This window comes from Littorina saxatilis, linkage group LG15, assembly GCF_037325665.1.
Source record: "Littorina saxatilis isolate snail1 linkage group LG15, US_GU_Lsax_2.0, whole genome shotgun sequence".
NCBI classification, from domain to species: Eukaryota; Metazoa; Mollusca; class Gastropoda; order Littorinimorpha; family Littorinidae; genus Littorina; species Littorina saxatilis.
In genome coordinates this window covers 34,870,213-34,885,692 of record NC_090259.1, presented here as the reverse complement: position 1 = coordinate 34,885,692, position 15,480 = coordinate 34,870,213, and the positions used below count along the sequence as shown (strand labels likewise).

Below are 15,480 nucleotides of genomic sequence, written 5' to 3'. Positions count from 1 at the left end.
CTCCAAGTTCTGTGATTAATAGGTCTAAGTTCGCATGTGGACATTGATTATTGTAGCAGGAGCTCCCTGTTCATTGTTTTCCTCCTTTGACCATGGATGAAATTCGGGCTTGGACGGTCACACATATTTCATTGCAGATCGAGTACATTTTGTTTTCTTCTGCCCCCCACCCCAGCCCCCCCCCCCCTCTCCTTGTGTTATGGTTTATGTTCTTGGCCTTAAATTCGGTCCAGGGCAGTCAGAATAAATGTTTTTCGCTTCCGCCGATTTGTTTTCCCTATGATTGGAAGGTTTCAAAATATCCTATCTCACACTGAGTCCCAAACCAGTTACAGAAAGGGTATTGAAAAGTGGAACACTTCAGTTTAGAGTGAGGCAGCTTGTTTAGGTTGTGCCACATGATGCCGTGTCTGTGAAGTCTCTGCCTTTTTCACACACAAGGGAGCGCTTTGCAGACATAATAAATCACGCAACCTGGCTGCCCCGTTCTCCTATTTTATAGGTAAAAATGAACATAAAAACTTTACATGCATACAAATCTGATTTAGTTGGCAATCGAGCCATTCGCGTTGAATCATTTATATTTTGAGACAGTAATTACTAACCAGGTTTATCCTACATACGTGAGAGAGACACCCGTGAGATAATAATCGTTCAAATCACACGTGTGTATATCATGTAAAGTGAGGTCATGTCAAGCAAGTCTGGCAGGGACCTGTTTTTCCACTGCTTATGATGCCAAAGTCACCGAGACAAACGTCATTATAGAAACAAAAATTGCGCTCGCTAATTACCCTCGGTGAGTCTTTAGAACTAACACGTCACGCCATACTTTCAGAGTGACGTTTCTTTGCTTTGACGTAATAGATTGCACGAGGCTTTGGAAGAGATTGAGGTTCCAAAACAAGCGTCTTCAATTTAGCTGCCTCGACTGCAGGACATTTTCAGTAACATACACGTATGTAGGATAAACAGAATACTACATGGCTTGCTGTGTCGTACCAGATTTACACTCGTTGCTTTTTCAAATAGTGAACAGCTCGCTTTCGCTCGCAGTTCAATATTAAAAAAACAAACCTTGTGTAAATCTGGTACGACACAGCAAGCCATGTACTATATATTCTCTATTTGTCCTCTATGTCCGGTGATGTAACAAAACCAAAACCCAAAACCAAACCACACTCACACCGTGCATGTATTCACACACTTACACACTGACACACTCGCGTCAAAACTGAGTAAAATGTTTAAAGACTATAGTGGCAACCTTTGTGTTTTAAATGTTGATTTCAGGCAACATTTGGCGGACTTCGTTTCCAGCTGTTGGGCCGCCGGGGTCAATTTGTGATCTGTGTAGGACTGACGTGTTTTCTCTGCCTGCTCTTCTTCCGCGAACATCCTCTCACCTTTAGCTCTCAGGTATATGGATCGGTCGTTCTCTCTCTCTCTCTCTCTCTCTCTCTCTCTCTCTCTCTCTCTCTCTCTCTCTGTCCGCTTTGTCTCTCTGTATGTCCGTATCTCTCTTTCCCTATCCCTCTGCCTGCCGCTCTGCCGCTGTCTGTCTGTCTCTCTCTCTCTCTCTTCCCACTCTTTCTCTCTTTCTCTCTCTCTCTTTCTCTCTCTGTATCCGGGCTGTGTGTCTGTCTATTTTTATGACTGTAAGAGAGAGAGAGAGAGAGAGAGAGAGAGAGAGAGAGAGAGAGAGAGAGAGAGAGAGAGAGAGAGAGAGAGAGAGAGAGAGAGAGACACACACACAGACACACACACATGCAAGAAAGAGAGAAGAAAGATGTGAGTTTTTAATCATATGTAATTGTATCTGAAAATTTGATATTGTTAGCACTTCAATGGTATAATGACTTCCGCATATGATGCGAGTTTGGTCGACTTTCGTCAATTTTCAAGGACACAGCAGGGTCGTGTTCGAGTAAAACGCGGAAAATTGTCGACCATGTTTATTCACGTTTTTGAAGCTAGATTTGTGAAACTTCACACTATTCCTGGAGTTATTAGCATCGAGATATGACACAAATCTGGTTGACCCTAGTCAAATTTCAGAATTGAGTTTTGGTAAAATAATATACACTTATTATTTTCTTGAACCATTGTGAAGCCAGAGCATAGTTTAGACATTTTGTTTTGCGTGTTTTTGATTCATAGTTTGTTTGACGAAGTTGAGTCACACGAGCATTTTCTCCTCTGGTTCTTTTAAAGATATCTTCATTCCCGCGTACACTTACTTATCTTTTTATAATGTTGCATAACATCTGAACAAAAATGGTTGAAACGCTTAGATATGGTATTTGAAGTTAAGTTCTGTGCAGACATTATATCTCGAAAGTTTAAAACTAATCCACCTGGTACCAATAAAACAAAAATTAGTGATTTTGTTGTTGTTGCGCAACACCTCAAACTTGACGCAAAACCTTCCCGTTTTTAACAACTAACGAGGTTGTTTACCTGCCTCAATTAGAATGGCGTTGCGCCAGAAGTGCGCAAAGATAGCCGTACAATATATACTTTTCTTGATAGATAATTGATGAACCAAATGACAGTTTGTAGAAGATAAATGAATTTTGCCTATTTTAACATGTTTCGATTATGAAATTTGGACCTTATGCCTTTGTCCGGTCGATAACGGGGCTACCCTCATTGGAGCGGTTGTCGTGCTACCCCCGAGACAGACAGTTTCAATCCGAAAAATGCGACAGATAGTCAAGACATATGCCTTTCGGTTGGAATAAAATATCAAGGGTATGAAGTATTTTAGTTGAGGCACAAACAGTGTCGCACATTATATGGGTATATGCAAGTATAATTCAAGTCTATCATGTTTTTCTCTCTCTCTCTCTCTTTTCTGTAGGATGGACATTTCTACGATGTGCCTATGGACTACGCGAGAACGTCATCGAACGCACAGAAGCTACGCTTTTTCAAAACTGTGAATAACTTAGACATCTTTCTCTACTCCGCTATTGCTAACTCCCGGGAACCATCGGAAGGAAATCTCAACATCGTCATTTCCGCTTTTGACTCGACTGATTCCGATTCCCTCCAGTGTTGTGTTCAAATGAAAGGGAATTCAATCTTCACGACCCAAACATCGATATTCTATCAATTCTACAACGAGCCTTCTTTTGTCGGCCCGTATATTCAGAGTTTTTATCGAAACGTACTGACTAAAGCGAAACAGTATGTGTGTGTAGTGCCTGAATTGGGATACGAACCTTCCCATGTGACCCTGACGTTTTCTTCGTGTCCCGTCGTACATGACGACTACCTGCCGATTGTTTATCCGAAGAAAGTGCCCGGTGGACTAGCGATATGCGGAAAGGTAATTATAATCTGTGTCAACGAACGTACGCAGACACGCACGCACGCCCACACGCACATGCACCATCACACTCGTCTCGATTGCAAATTGTAATGAAGAACGACTGCTAGTAAATGCGAAGTTACAAAACTGAAGCATTGAATTCTTAAAATTAAAAGCAACTGCTTGGGACTACGTTACAAAACAGGGACAATACAAATTTAAACTAACAAGCGAATACTAGTTGATAAGTTTCAAATCAGAAACGACGATCCCTGAAATTAACAAACGACCGCTACTTAAGTAAGATACTAAAAATTGCAAGGAAATGAAAACGGGAAATAACAAACGATTGCTCGTAAGTAAATTACAGAACAGAAACAATGAAAACTGGCAATTACAACCGAACACTAGTGAAAGTAAACACAAAGTACTCATTTGCAAACAGAGTTGACGACCACTGCAATCGGTAGCAGATACATTTTACATCGATCCCCGTCCCCTCCCCTTCACCCCCCTGATAAAAAAAGATACAAAATTGAATCACATAATTATAATGTGTATACTCTTTACCATAAAAACGCAAAACTCTCCATTAAAAAGAGAAAATCTTCATTAAAATGCTAAAATCTTCATTAAGATTGCGAGAATCTCCATTAAACACTAAGCATATCAAAGCGCGAAAATCTCCTTTTAAAACGCGAAAAGTAAGTTTGAAATGACACAAAGAACACTGGGAAAATCTCCTTTTAAAACGCGAAAAGTAAGTTTGAAATGACACAAAGAACACTGGGAAAATCTCCTTTTAAAACGCAAAAAGTAAGTTTGAAATGACACAAAGAACACTGGGAAAATCTCCTTTTAAAACGCGAAAAGTAAGTTTGAAATGACACAAAGAACACTGGGAAAATCTCCTTTTAAAACGCGAAAAGTAAGTTTGAAATGACACAAAGAACACTGGGAAAATCTCCTTTTTGAAACGCGAAAAGTAAGTTTGAAATGACACAAAGAACACTGGGAAAATCTCCTTTTAAAACGCAAAAAGTAAGTTTGAAATGACACAAAGAACACTGGGAAAATCTTCTTTTAAAACGCGAAAAGTAAGTTTGAAATGACACAAAGAACACTGGGAAAATCTCCTTTTAAAACGCGAAAAGTAAGTTTGAAATGACACAAAGAACACTGGGAAAATCTCCTTTTTGAAACGCGAAAAGTAAGTTTGAAATGACACAAAGAACACTGGGAAAATCGGATTGATTGACTCTGTCGGGTGATCGAGAATGCATTCCTCAGTGGATTCCATGTGGAGTTTGATTATATTTGTTGCCAGATATGCAAATAATCAGTATAATCTTTTATTCTCTCCCGTTTGTAAGGTATATTTTTGAGTGGAAAGAGAGAGAGAGAGAGAGAGAGAGAGAGAGAGAGAGAGAGAGAGAGAGAGAGAGAGAGAGAGAGAGAGAGAGAGAGAGAGAGAGAGAGAGAGAGAGAGGCGTTCTATGTTTTGACCAGGTAATGAAGTTCCAGATTCCTATCTGTGTGCAAACACTTAGCGTCTGTCGTTGCTTGGCAAACCAACGCCCCAGATCAATGCCGTGATATGTGCAGAACTCAAGAGTTTGTGGTGGAGACTGAAATTGAATAGATGCACCTATGCCCTAAAAAAAATCTTTACAAACTTCTGATAGGCTCACTATCTAAACAGAAACACAACGGCCGCCATATTTGTCGCCCTTTCCACAAAACGCATAATGTGGGCCGACATATTGTGTCTCCCTTTCGTTCTCCGATGTTTTCCTTCTAAACTCCATACATCTGAACAGTTCTTTCCGTCACTTGAATGGTTACTGATCATGAGATGACTGTTTACGCCTGCAATAACACGTTCTGCAAATCAAGAGGCTTAGATTGCAGTAGACATTTTTTATTTTATAGTTTTAGCGTTGTAGCTTCAAAGCTCACAGTCCATTGTCATTATTGACTTGTATATGATACAAGTCGATATTATCAAAGCAAAGAATATTTCTAAATTTTAAATATTTCATTTCGTTTCCCACTCTATCTGAAACTTGACTCAGGTGCAGCAGCATTACAAGCTACACCGTTTGTTTAAAACACTGCCTTGATTTAATTGCAAATCTTTACTCCGTCAGGTGATTTTTTGTTTTGTTTGCATCGTTTCCACGGGAGCAGAGTGGTTTTGTAGAGTCTACAGAACACGTATGATACAATTTTTTGTGGGCTGGAATTTCGTCTGTTACCAACTTTAGACGTTCCTTTCAGCTGATTCTGTATTGTATTACAGACGTACACATGTCAACGTTGACTCCATAGGAGTGTTAGCAGATCACGAGTTTACCCTGTGTAGTGTACTGGTTAAGGAGTCGAGTGTGTGCACACCGTACACTCTAAGTTAAAGTGTTCCACATTTTAACACTCTTACTGTAACCAGTTTTGAACACAAGGTAACATAGCTAGTACACAGATCTACTATAAAAGTATGTCACACGCATTTCTTCTTTGCCACTACTAAAGCAAACGTGTGCAAGATTGTATGTTACACGATTTGATGCCGAAATCAATTATTTTGATTATGCATTTATTTCTGAAAAATGTTACCTTCACATGTACATTCAGTCACTACCTTAAACACTTATGTTTTCAGTATTCATTTCAAGTGATCACGAACGTAGAAAAATGGGTATCAAAGTGTTGTTACATTTTGTTGTGCATTCTGAATAGTGTGCCAACAGGCCTTGGTCAGTCAATCACGTTTTATCTGTGTACTAAGTGTTTGACGGAAAAAGAATAACACCAACCCCGTTCTCCTGTATGTAACTGAAAGCCACATTTTCTTCTTCATTCAATTTCTGTTTTCAAAAGCTTCGTCAACGTTCCACTTACACGACAAGCTCCCTTTAATCAATCAATGAGGCTTATATCGCGCATATTCCGTGGGTACAGTTCTAGGCGCTCTGCAGTGATGCCGTGTGAGATGAAATTTTATACGGCCAGTAATTGCAGCCATTTCGGCGCATATTTACCTTTCACGGCCTATTATTCCAAGTCACACGGGTATAGGTAGACAATTATTAACTGTGCCTAAGCAATTTTTGCCAGGAAAGACCCTTTTGTCAATCGTGGGATCTTTAACGTGCACACCCAATGTGGTGCACACGGGGGGGAGTTCGGACACCGAAGAGAGTCTGCACACAAATATGACTCTGAAATAAATTTCCGCCGAACCTGGGATCGAACTCACGCTGACAGCGGCCAACTGAATACAAATCCAGCGCGCTACCAACTGAGCTATATCCCCGCCACCAAGCTTCAATTAACAGGGCCGGATCTGGGGGGGGGGGGGGGGGGGGGGGGTTCCTGGGGTTCCGGACCCCCCCCCCTGGCCATCCAATGTACCTCTCAGAGAAAAAAAAATGTGGACTTTGGACCCCTGCCTTCAGTTGGAACCCCCCCCCCCCCTCAAACGAACTTGGTCCGGCCCTGATTAAGAACCCTGAATACGAAAGGTCAAAACAAAACAATAGGTACTACTTTCACTATCGTCGTCTGCAACGAAAACCGAAAATGGCGAAACGCTTTGCTACGTACACAGAGGACGAAATTTAAAAGAAAAGATCGAACCTTACACCTGTGACTTGGAAAAGTTGCATAGACAGTTCCGTGGGGATCTCACCACGTATCAACGTACATCCGATGCTCAGGACCTACAGATAGGTGACGCTTTGGCGATTGAGGCTTCGTCTTCAGCTCTAACACGCACGCAGTCAGGCAGGTCTAATCTGCACCAGCGGTGTTGGAAGGTTTTGATTTAGAAACACTCGAATGATCTCGAATGTTACTTCGACGAGACAAATTCGGAAAATATTCTTTCAAAACGGCACTGTAAAAACCATCAACATCACTGTGAGAAAATAAACAATACAAACACAACCAGTTCCCCTGTGGAACATTTCGGGTGGACTTCCCCACGACCTGACCTAAAAAAATCCTCCGTGTTCGTTCGCGCTTTGCATTCAATCTGTGTTAGTGCGCGTGTGTGTTTGTGTGTTTAGCGTTCGTTGGTATGTGCTGTTTGGTTCAAAATAAGTTTATCTTTTTTCATTGAAAGATTCAGAAACGTTGGTTGATACTTTGTTGAATGCATTCAACCAGAAAAGACACGAAACGCATTGAATCTATATTCTGCGCGCATGCGTGTGTAGGGTATGTGTAAAAGGGCAATTGTGTTTTTACATTTAGTCAAGTTTTGACTAAATGTTTTAACATAGAGGGGGAATCGAGACGAGGGTCGTGGTGTATGTGTGTGTGTGTGTGTGTGTATGTGTGTGTGTCTGTGTTTGTGTATCTGTGTGTGTGTGTGTGTGTGTGTGTGTCTGTCTGTCTGTCTGTCTGTCTGTGCAGAGCGATTCAGAGTAAACTACTGGACCGATCTTTATGAAATTTTACATGAGAGTTCTTGGGTATGATATTCCCAGACGTTTTTTTTCTTTTTTTCGATAAATGTCTTTTATGACGTCATATCCGGCTTTTTGTAAAGGTTGAGGCGGCACTGTCACACCTTCATTTTTCAATCAAATTGATTGGAATTTTGGCCAAGCAATCTCCGGACTTCGGTATTGCATTTCAGCATGGAGGCTTAAAAATTAATTAATGACTTTGGTCATTAAAAATCTGAAAATTGTAATTAAAATTATATTTTTATAAAACGATCCAAAATTACTTTTATTTTATTCTTTATCATGTTCTGATTCCAAAAACATATAGATATGTTATATTTGTATTAAAAACAAGCTCTGAAAATTAAAAATATAAAAATCATGATTAAAATTAAATTTCCGAAATCGTTTTAAAAACAATTTCATCTTATTCCTTGTCGGTTCCTGATTCCAAAAAACATATAGATATGATATGTTTGGATTAAAAACACGCTCTGACAGTTAAAGGGCAGCTGTCGGGTTGTGGCTCTCAAAATCTGTTCCTTAGAATGAGTTATCATGTAACTGAAACTATACTTAAAAGTTACTTGGTGATTTTGACAGCTTGATAACACAAGTCCGAAGACTTTAGACATGCTACAATGTCTTTAATCGAAGAAAGTTTGCATTCTTGGCCGAGTCAATGCAGCCCGCTCGAAAATTACTTCCCTTGGACGCGTGACGTCAGCCGCGGAATCGGCCGGGTTGAACGGTGCTCTCTTTATGCCGTGTAATGGGCGCAATCGGGTTGTCTAGTCAAGCCCTCAAGCATACTTCACCAGGGGCGGATCAGTTCATTTTATGGGGGGGGGGTTCAAAAGTATATTGTGAAGATATGGGTGTGAAGGCGCGAAGCGCCGAGCCGACGGCGCGAAGCGCCTAGCTTGCTAGGGGGGTCCGGGGGCATGCCCCCCCGGAAAATTTTGAAAAAAAGGATGCAAAATGGTGCAATCTGGTGCATTCTGAGGATGATCATTACCAGTTTCAGGCAGCAGATTTTGTCACTGATTATGACCCCCAAAATTGAAACTCAATGTAAAATAAAGAAATGCATACCTCATTCAATATTTTTATATTTTTATATTTTTATATTTATAAGGTGGGTCCGGAAACCCTAGAAACCCCCCCCCCCCTCGTCCGCCCCTGGGCGGGGTCGGGGGTCAGGGGGCGAAGCCCCCTGAAGCTGATGCCGGGTAGGTCATATTCTGAGATAAGAAAATGGTCGCTCCTTGCATGAAACGGCATAAAATAAGCAATAATAAAAAATGTTTTAAATAAGTAAGGTACATGTTCAGGCTAGGGGGGGGGGGTTGCGCAACCCCCATAACCCCCCCGGTAGTCCGGCCCTGTTCACGGGTAGGTGAAGAGAAACTTAGGATGGGGTGACTTCTCCCAGGCCAAAATTTCGCAGTAAAAAACGGAGTTCATAACATGTCTTCCGTCCCCCTCCTGCATTTGTTCCACTTGAACCCTGTTTTTGTTCAACTTATTGGCAGATATTGTCATGCGTCGAGGAACACAAACACACACACACACAAACACACTCACACACAGACACACACAGACACACAGACACACAGACACACACAGTTTGTTTACGAATGTTTCAAAAAACGGTGATGTTTTCTTTTACTACAGTTTCTTTGTTAATTAATTACGTGCCTTATAAACTGTGTGTTTCATGGCAATAAAGATTATTCTATTCTATTCTATTCTATTCTATTCACACACACACACACACACACGCACACACACACATACGGTACACACACACACACACACACACACACGCACACACACACACACACACACGATAACCATCACAAACACAGTTTGACAAATTCATCTTTGATTTTTTGCGGCCGAACCCCCCTCCCCCATTTTCCACACTAGATCCACTGTTTCATCTTTGTCGCCGTCTCTCTTCCCTTTATCTTATCTCGTCTATCTACTTGAGTGAGTAACTGAAGATGTATTATCATCATCTCTTTCCTAGATTTTCCCACCGACAGAGTTGGCTTTTGTCTTGAATTCAGTACCTCACACGTACACGGTAATTGGTGTGACACCTCAAGCGGACCTTCTTCATAAGTGTACAGTGTCTGCTGACAAGGGACACGAGGGTCTGTGGTTGAGCAACTTTATGGTTTAACCGGGTGGACTGGAGGAGTAGCAACAGCATGTGAACCACTTTAGAAAGGCAATAAATTAAATCACCAAAAGAATAGATGCTTTCACCAAAAGAATTGCATAGTTAGCAAAAGATATTCCAACAAAAAATCGGATGTTTCCACCCACAAAATAGATGCCTCTAGCAAAAAACCGATTGATTCTACCAAAAAAAGAAATGAGACTTGCAAACGAATTCTCAACAAAAAACCGAATTATTTCAACAACAAAATAGCTACTGTCAGCAAAAAATATAAAGTTTAGTGTACTTTCAGAGACAAAATAGTCTCACTCCATATCATAATCATAATTGTACGTCCAAAGAAAGTTAAATGAAAATGATGAAATCAGTGTACAGAGCAGTCAAGATCAGTGTGTTCACTGCCTGATAAGCGCTGGTCTCGACAGCTTTGGGCGCCCGCGCTTTCGCTTCTGGCCGATTGGGATGGTCTTGGCCTGGGCAGGGGGGTTGGTCACCTCCAGACGAATCTCCATGCCCATGGAATGATGACACACGTAGCACTTGAGGAACTCTGGACAGTTGCAGAAAAACTGATTGTTTTCGTCGATTGTAATCTTCCACACCGACCTCCGACATGTGGCATACTCCTCGAAGTCAGCCCAGGACGATGATTCAACCTTTTCAGTCTTCGGTCTCTCGGATGGCAGTCTTGAGCTCCTTTTCCAGGGACTGTTATATGGACGGGGTCCTGATTTGGCCTATTATGGTCCGCTGGACCCGAAAAGCAACAGCTAACTAACTAACTGCTATATGGACGGATATACAGACGCGTGACAACAACAAAAACCGAAAACATACCTCCTTCATGTAGATTGCTGATTCTTCACACGATGTGAATTCTCGGTCTTTGGTCCACTGCTTTCCAATTCCCCGTCGTCTTGTAGCTGGTGGCTCACTGTCAGACTCCGACGTATCATTATTAAATCTCACTGGATCGATCCTCTCAAAATCCATCTCTCCACCTTCAAACTCCATTTTCAACTGACAGAATCTGTGTCCTTGCTTGATTCAGCTGAATTTGTGATCACAAATCACCTCTGGACACGGGCGTAAAATCATGCCGACAGGTGGTTGTTGTGCTATTGAGTGTTCGAATCGATCGGGACATCTATTTCCTAAGGATGTGTATCGTCGAAAACAGTGGGAAAGCGAAATCAGTGAGTCAAAACAATGACCACCACTCACACTGTGTTTCACTGTGTTGGAGAATGACTATCCATTTCTTTTGTTGAAACTATATTTTCTTTTGCCTGAAGTAGTAAATCTTTTGCCTGATTATATTTTCTTTTGCCTGAGTATATTTGCTTTTGCCAGTTTATTTTATTTTTTGTTCAGACAGCAATTCTTTTGGCGGATCAAATTTTTTGGGGGTACTTTAGTTCTTTGTCACTCAAGCCATCTTTTCTTTTGGTGAAAGCATCTATTTTTTTGGTAGAACCATCTCTTCTTTTGGTTCATTAAACGGGTGCCCTTTAGAAATGACTTGTAAAGGTTGCAGTCGGTCAGATCAAAGAAGAGAAAATGGGAACGTGGGTCTTGAGAAGATACCACCATCCTAATACTTTACTTTGTGCAAGAATCAATCACGCGTACAGCATTACAGATGTCCAGCTGTAGTCTACATTGTACTGTAAACTTCACAGCGGCCTTATCGGCTTCCTCGAGTGACGTCACAGCAAGGCTAACGCTGCGGCGTCTTTCTTGTGCTGACAGAGTTGTCGGTCGCGGATTTTGAGTCGTTTCGGCCTGCCAACTGCTTCGTTTTTTTGCGGATTGTGAGAACTAGCAGAAAGTTTCACGCATTTTAATGGTTTCAAACTAATGATGAAAGTGTCTTCTTCTGGACCAAATCAACAGTCTTTAGTTGAATCAACTCGGAAAACTCTTAAACGCGTTTTTGCACGCGACTCCGCGCATTTTTGAGACCAGGCAACCCGACAGCTGCCCTTTAAAACGAAGAGAGGTACAGTAAAGCGTGCTATGCAGCGCAGCGCAACCGCTACCGCGCTGAACAGGCTCGTCACTTTCACTGCCTTTTGCACAAGCGGCGGACTACGGTCATTGTGAAAAAATGCAGTGCATTCAGTTTCATTCTGTGAGTTCCACAGCTTGACCAAATGTAGTAATTTCGCCTTACGCGACTTGTTCAGTCTTGTTTTGTGCCTATTTCGTCCCCCAAAACTCATTTCTGTCTTTCTATGCCTATGCTGTGAGACATAATCGCTATTACGAGTTAGTCGTGTGACAGAGAGTTTTCTTGCACACTCGACTGCTGCTGTCTCACTTCGGCTACGCCGTCGCGAGACATCTACAGTCTCGTGTGCAAGAAAACTCTGTCACACGACTAACTCGTAATAGCGGGTAATTACACATGGCAAACTCTAGTGTTCAAATGAAATGTGTGCTATTTTAGTTAGTAGAATTATGAGCTTTTACACTGTGTTCAAAATGGGTAAAAAAAAAAAAAGAGTGTTTAAAAGTGGGTCACTTCAGTTTAGAGTGAACTGGGTGGCCGAGTGGTAACGCACTTGCGCTCGGAAGCGAGAGGTTGCGAGTTCGACCCTGGGTCAGGGCGTTAGCAATTTTCTCCCCCCTTTCCTAACCTAGGTGGTGGGTTCAAGTGCTAGTCTTTTGGATGAGACGAAAAACCGAGGTCCCTTCGTGTACACTACATTGGGGTGTGCACGTTAAAGATCCCACGATTGACAAAAGGGTCTTTCCTGGCAAAATTGTATAGGCATAGATAAAAATGTCCACCAAAATACCCGTGTGACTTGGAATAATAGGCCGTGAAAAGTAGGATATGCGCCGAAATGGCTGCGATCTGCTGGCCGATGTGAATGCGTGATGTATTGTGTAAAAAAATTCCATCTCACACGGCATAAATAAATCCCTGCGCCTTGAATATGTGCGCGATATAAATTGCATGAAAAAAAAAAATCCCTGCGCTTAGAACTGTACCGCCACGGAATACGCGCGATATAAGCCTCATATTGATTGATTGATTGATTGAAGAATAAAGCAAAGAAGGCTGTTACTTTCTGTGATATCAAAACGTGACAGGATATTGTATTTCACGCTTTCACACTAATACGATCGATGTTATGTAATTAGCAGACCAGTCATACTTCCTTTTCGTTTTTTTTCCAAATAAAATAAAATAAAATAAAAATATAATAAAATGGACATCTTAACTTTGTTTTCCATAAGCAACAGACCTGCTACTGCCTTATCCCCTTCGTGTGTACACGCAAGCACAAGACCAAGTAACGCACGGAAAAGAACATGTACTCCATGTCAGAGTTGGGTCGGTTATAGAAACTCGAAAACGTCCGAAAATACTAAGCATACGACCCCCGAAAACGAAGTATGGCTGGAAGAAGAAGATGTAGTCGAAGAAGAAACATGAAACAAGTGAATATCTTAAACGTTTTGTTTTATACACTGATTACAGGCAGCCTTCGGAGATCAACTGGATCCCAACAAGTTGATGGAGTGGTTTGAGGTGCAGCGATTGCTTGGTGTGGACCACATTCAGATCATGGATGCCGACAACCCGGAACCCGTCCAGAAGGTCTTCAGATACTACAAGGACATGGGGCTCCTAAACCCTCTACCGTATGAGCTGCCTGGTGAGTTATTTATAAGTAATACTAGTAACCAGGGCTGGGATGCACGAGAAAGTTACAAACCTGGTGGGACTAAGCTGCGGGGTCGGATTGGTTATAATCACAAACAAACCTCAATTTCAACCAATCCGACCCCGAGACTGGCTCCCACTCGATTGGTACATATCAGCCCTGGTATCAAGTTAGAGAACCGGTATAGACCGGCTGCATTCCAGCTCACTTTATCAGGGAATACTTAAAACCAGAAGCCAGCCTAGAAGGTGTTGAGGTATTTCAAACAAATGGGGCTCAATTCTCAAGCCTCTGCCTGGTGAGTTGTTTCCCCCTTTGTAACCCGGACTGAGGTGCACGAAGCGAAACTTGGTGCCACCCGATATGATGACAGCAAGTCGCGGGATCTTATATAAATTGCTTGAAATCACATGAAGCGAAACTTGGTGCCACCCGATATGATGACAGCAAGTCGCGGGGTCTAAATTGCTTGAAATCACACGGAGCAAAACTTGGTACCACCCGATATGATGACAGCAAGTCGCGGGGTCTAAATTGCTTGAAATCACACGAAGCGAAACTTGGTGCCACCCAATATGATGACAGCAAGTCGCGGGGTCTAAATTGCTTGAAATCACACAAAGCGAAACTTGGTGCCACCCGATATGATGACAGCAAGTCGCGGGATCTTATATAAATTGCTTGAAATCACACGAAGCGAAACTTGGTGCCACCCGATATGATGACAGCAAGTCGCGGGGTCTAAATTGCTTGAAATCACACGAAGCGAAACTTGGTGCCACCCGTTGGAATTTTTTGATGAATTAATTTGGTAAAACAATCAATGGTTTTCTGAGTAAGTCATACAAAAATCAAACTCATACAAGCGAGCAGTCAGAGTTTTGATTTTTAGTTTGTGGCCAAATAGAGGGATGGTCTTATCTAGCTGCGTCAAAGCCTATCAAGATTTGAGATGGTGAGCCGAACTTGTTTTTGACGGGGAGGAGTGTGCATGCCTTTAAAAGAGAATCTTAAACAGAAGGTCTCGCTCGATCTGTAAATCGAGGGTCGCGATCACATCGGCAATGCCGATCGTGATGCAGCCCCCATGTGCGTATTTTCAAAAAAGCGTTATAATGAGTGGTCAGTGCAGAAAGCACATATCGGAGCGAATTCTCAGTAGAATGTCAGTCGTTCGCATTATTTTACTGGCTCAGATCACCGACCACGTTTGGAGACAAGCCGCTCGCTAGTAGCCAATATCACATGTAGCTTGCCTCAGTGTTGCCAAGAAAAAGCAAGGACAAGTAACTCTCCAACAATCCATAAACAGGTATTTCCGAACATCGTCTATTTTTTTGTATGTGTCCAAGTGGAGGTAGTGTCTTTAAAGAAACTTCTTTAAAAAGGTCTGTTTCTGTCCCAACCGCGAAAACCTTACTGAAGGGGGTTGGGCCTGAAACACTTTGTGAAGGACCAAGGGGACCATGATAAATCCTTCCCCTTGCCTTTTGAGGATTCTTGAAACCTCTTTTACGAAAGTCTGGCTCTGCTCTTTCCAGGGAAACCTTACGGAAGGGGGTTAGACCTTAAACGCTTCGTGAAGGACCAAGGAGACCATGACAAGTCCTTCCCCATCTTGGAGTGCACGCAGCGCCTGAAGGGATATAGCTACGTCATGGGCATAGACATGGATGAGGTGCTTGTGCCTGTTCACCACCACAACATCAAGGACTTCGCCAATCACAAGTTCATGGTAAGTATATACATGCTGTGTGTGTGTGTGTGTGTGTGTGTGTGTGTGTGTGTGTGTGTGACGATTTTCGAGTTTTTCTTGACCGACTTTGACTTGAGAAATCG

General features: G+C 42.1%; 1 protein-coding gene across 2 annotated transcripts in view; it reads left to right on the top strand.

Moving 5' to 3' along the window:
- LOC138949149 (uncharacterized) overlaps nucleotides 1-15,480 on the top strand; it is a 41,209-nt gene that overhangs the window by 609 nt on the left and 25,120 nt on the right. The window contains exons 2-5 of one of the 2 annotated variants that reach the window (XM_070320911.1): nucleotides 1,294-1,419; nucleotides 2,864-3,334; nucleotides 13,455-13,632; nucleotides 15,183-15,376. In XM_070320911.1, the coding sequence (XP_070177012.1) occupies nucleotides 1,294-1,419; nucleotides 2,864-3,334; nucleotides 13,455-13,632; nucleotides 15,183-15,376 (969 nt within the window). The remainder of the gene's footprint in view (nucleotides 1-1,293; nucleotides 1,420-2,863; nucleotides 3,335-13,454; nucleotides 13,633-15,182; nucleotides 15,377-15,480) is intronic. The other variant, XM_070320912.1, reaches the window with a different exon arrangement.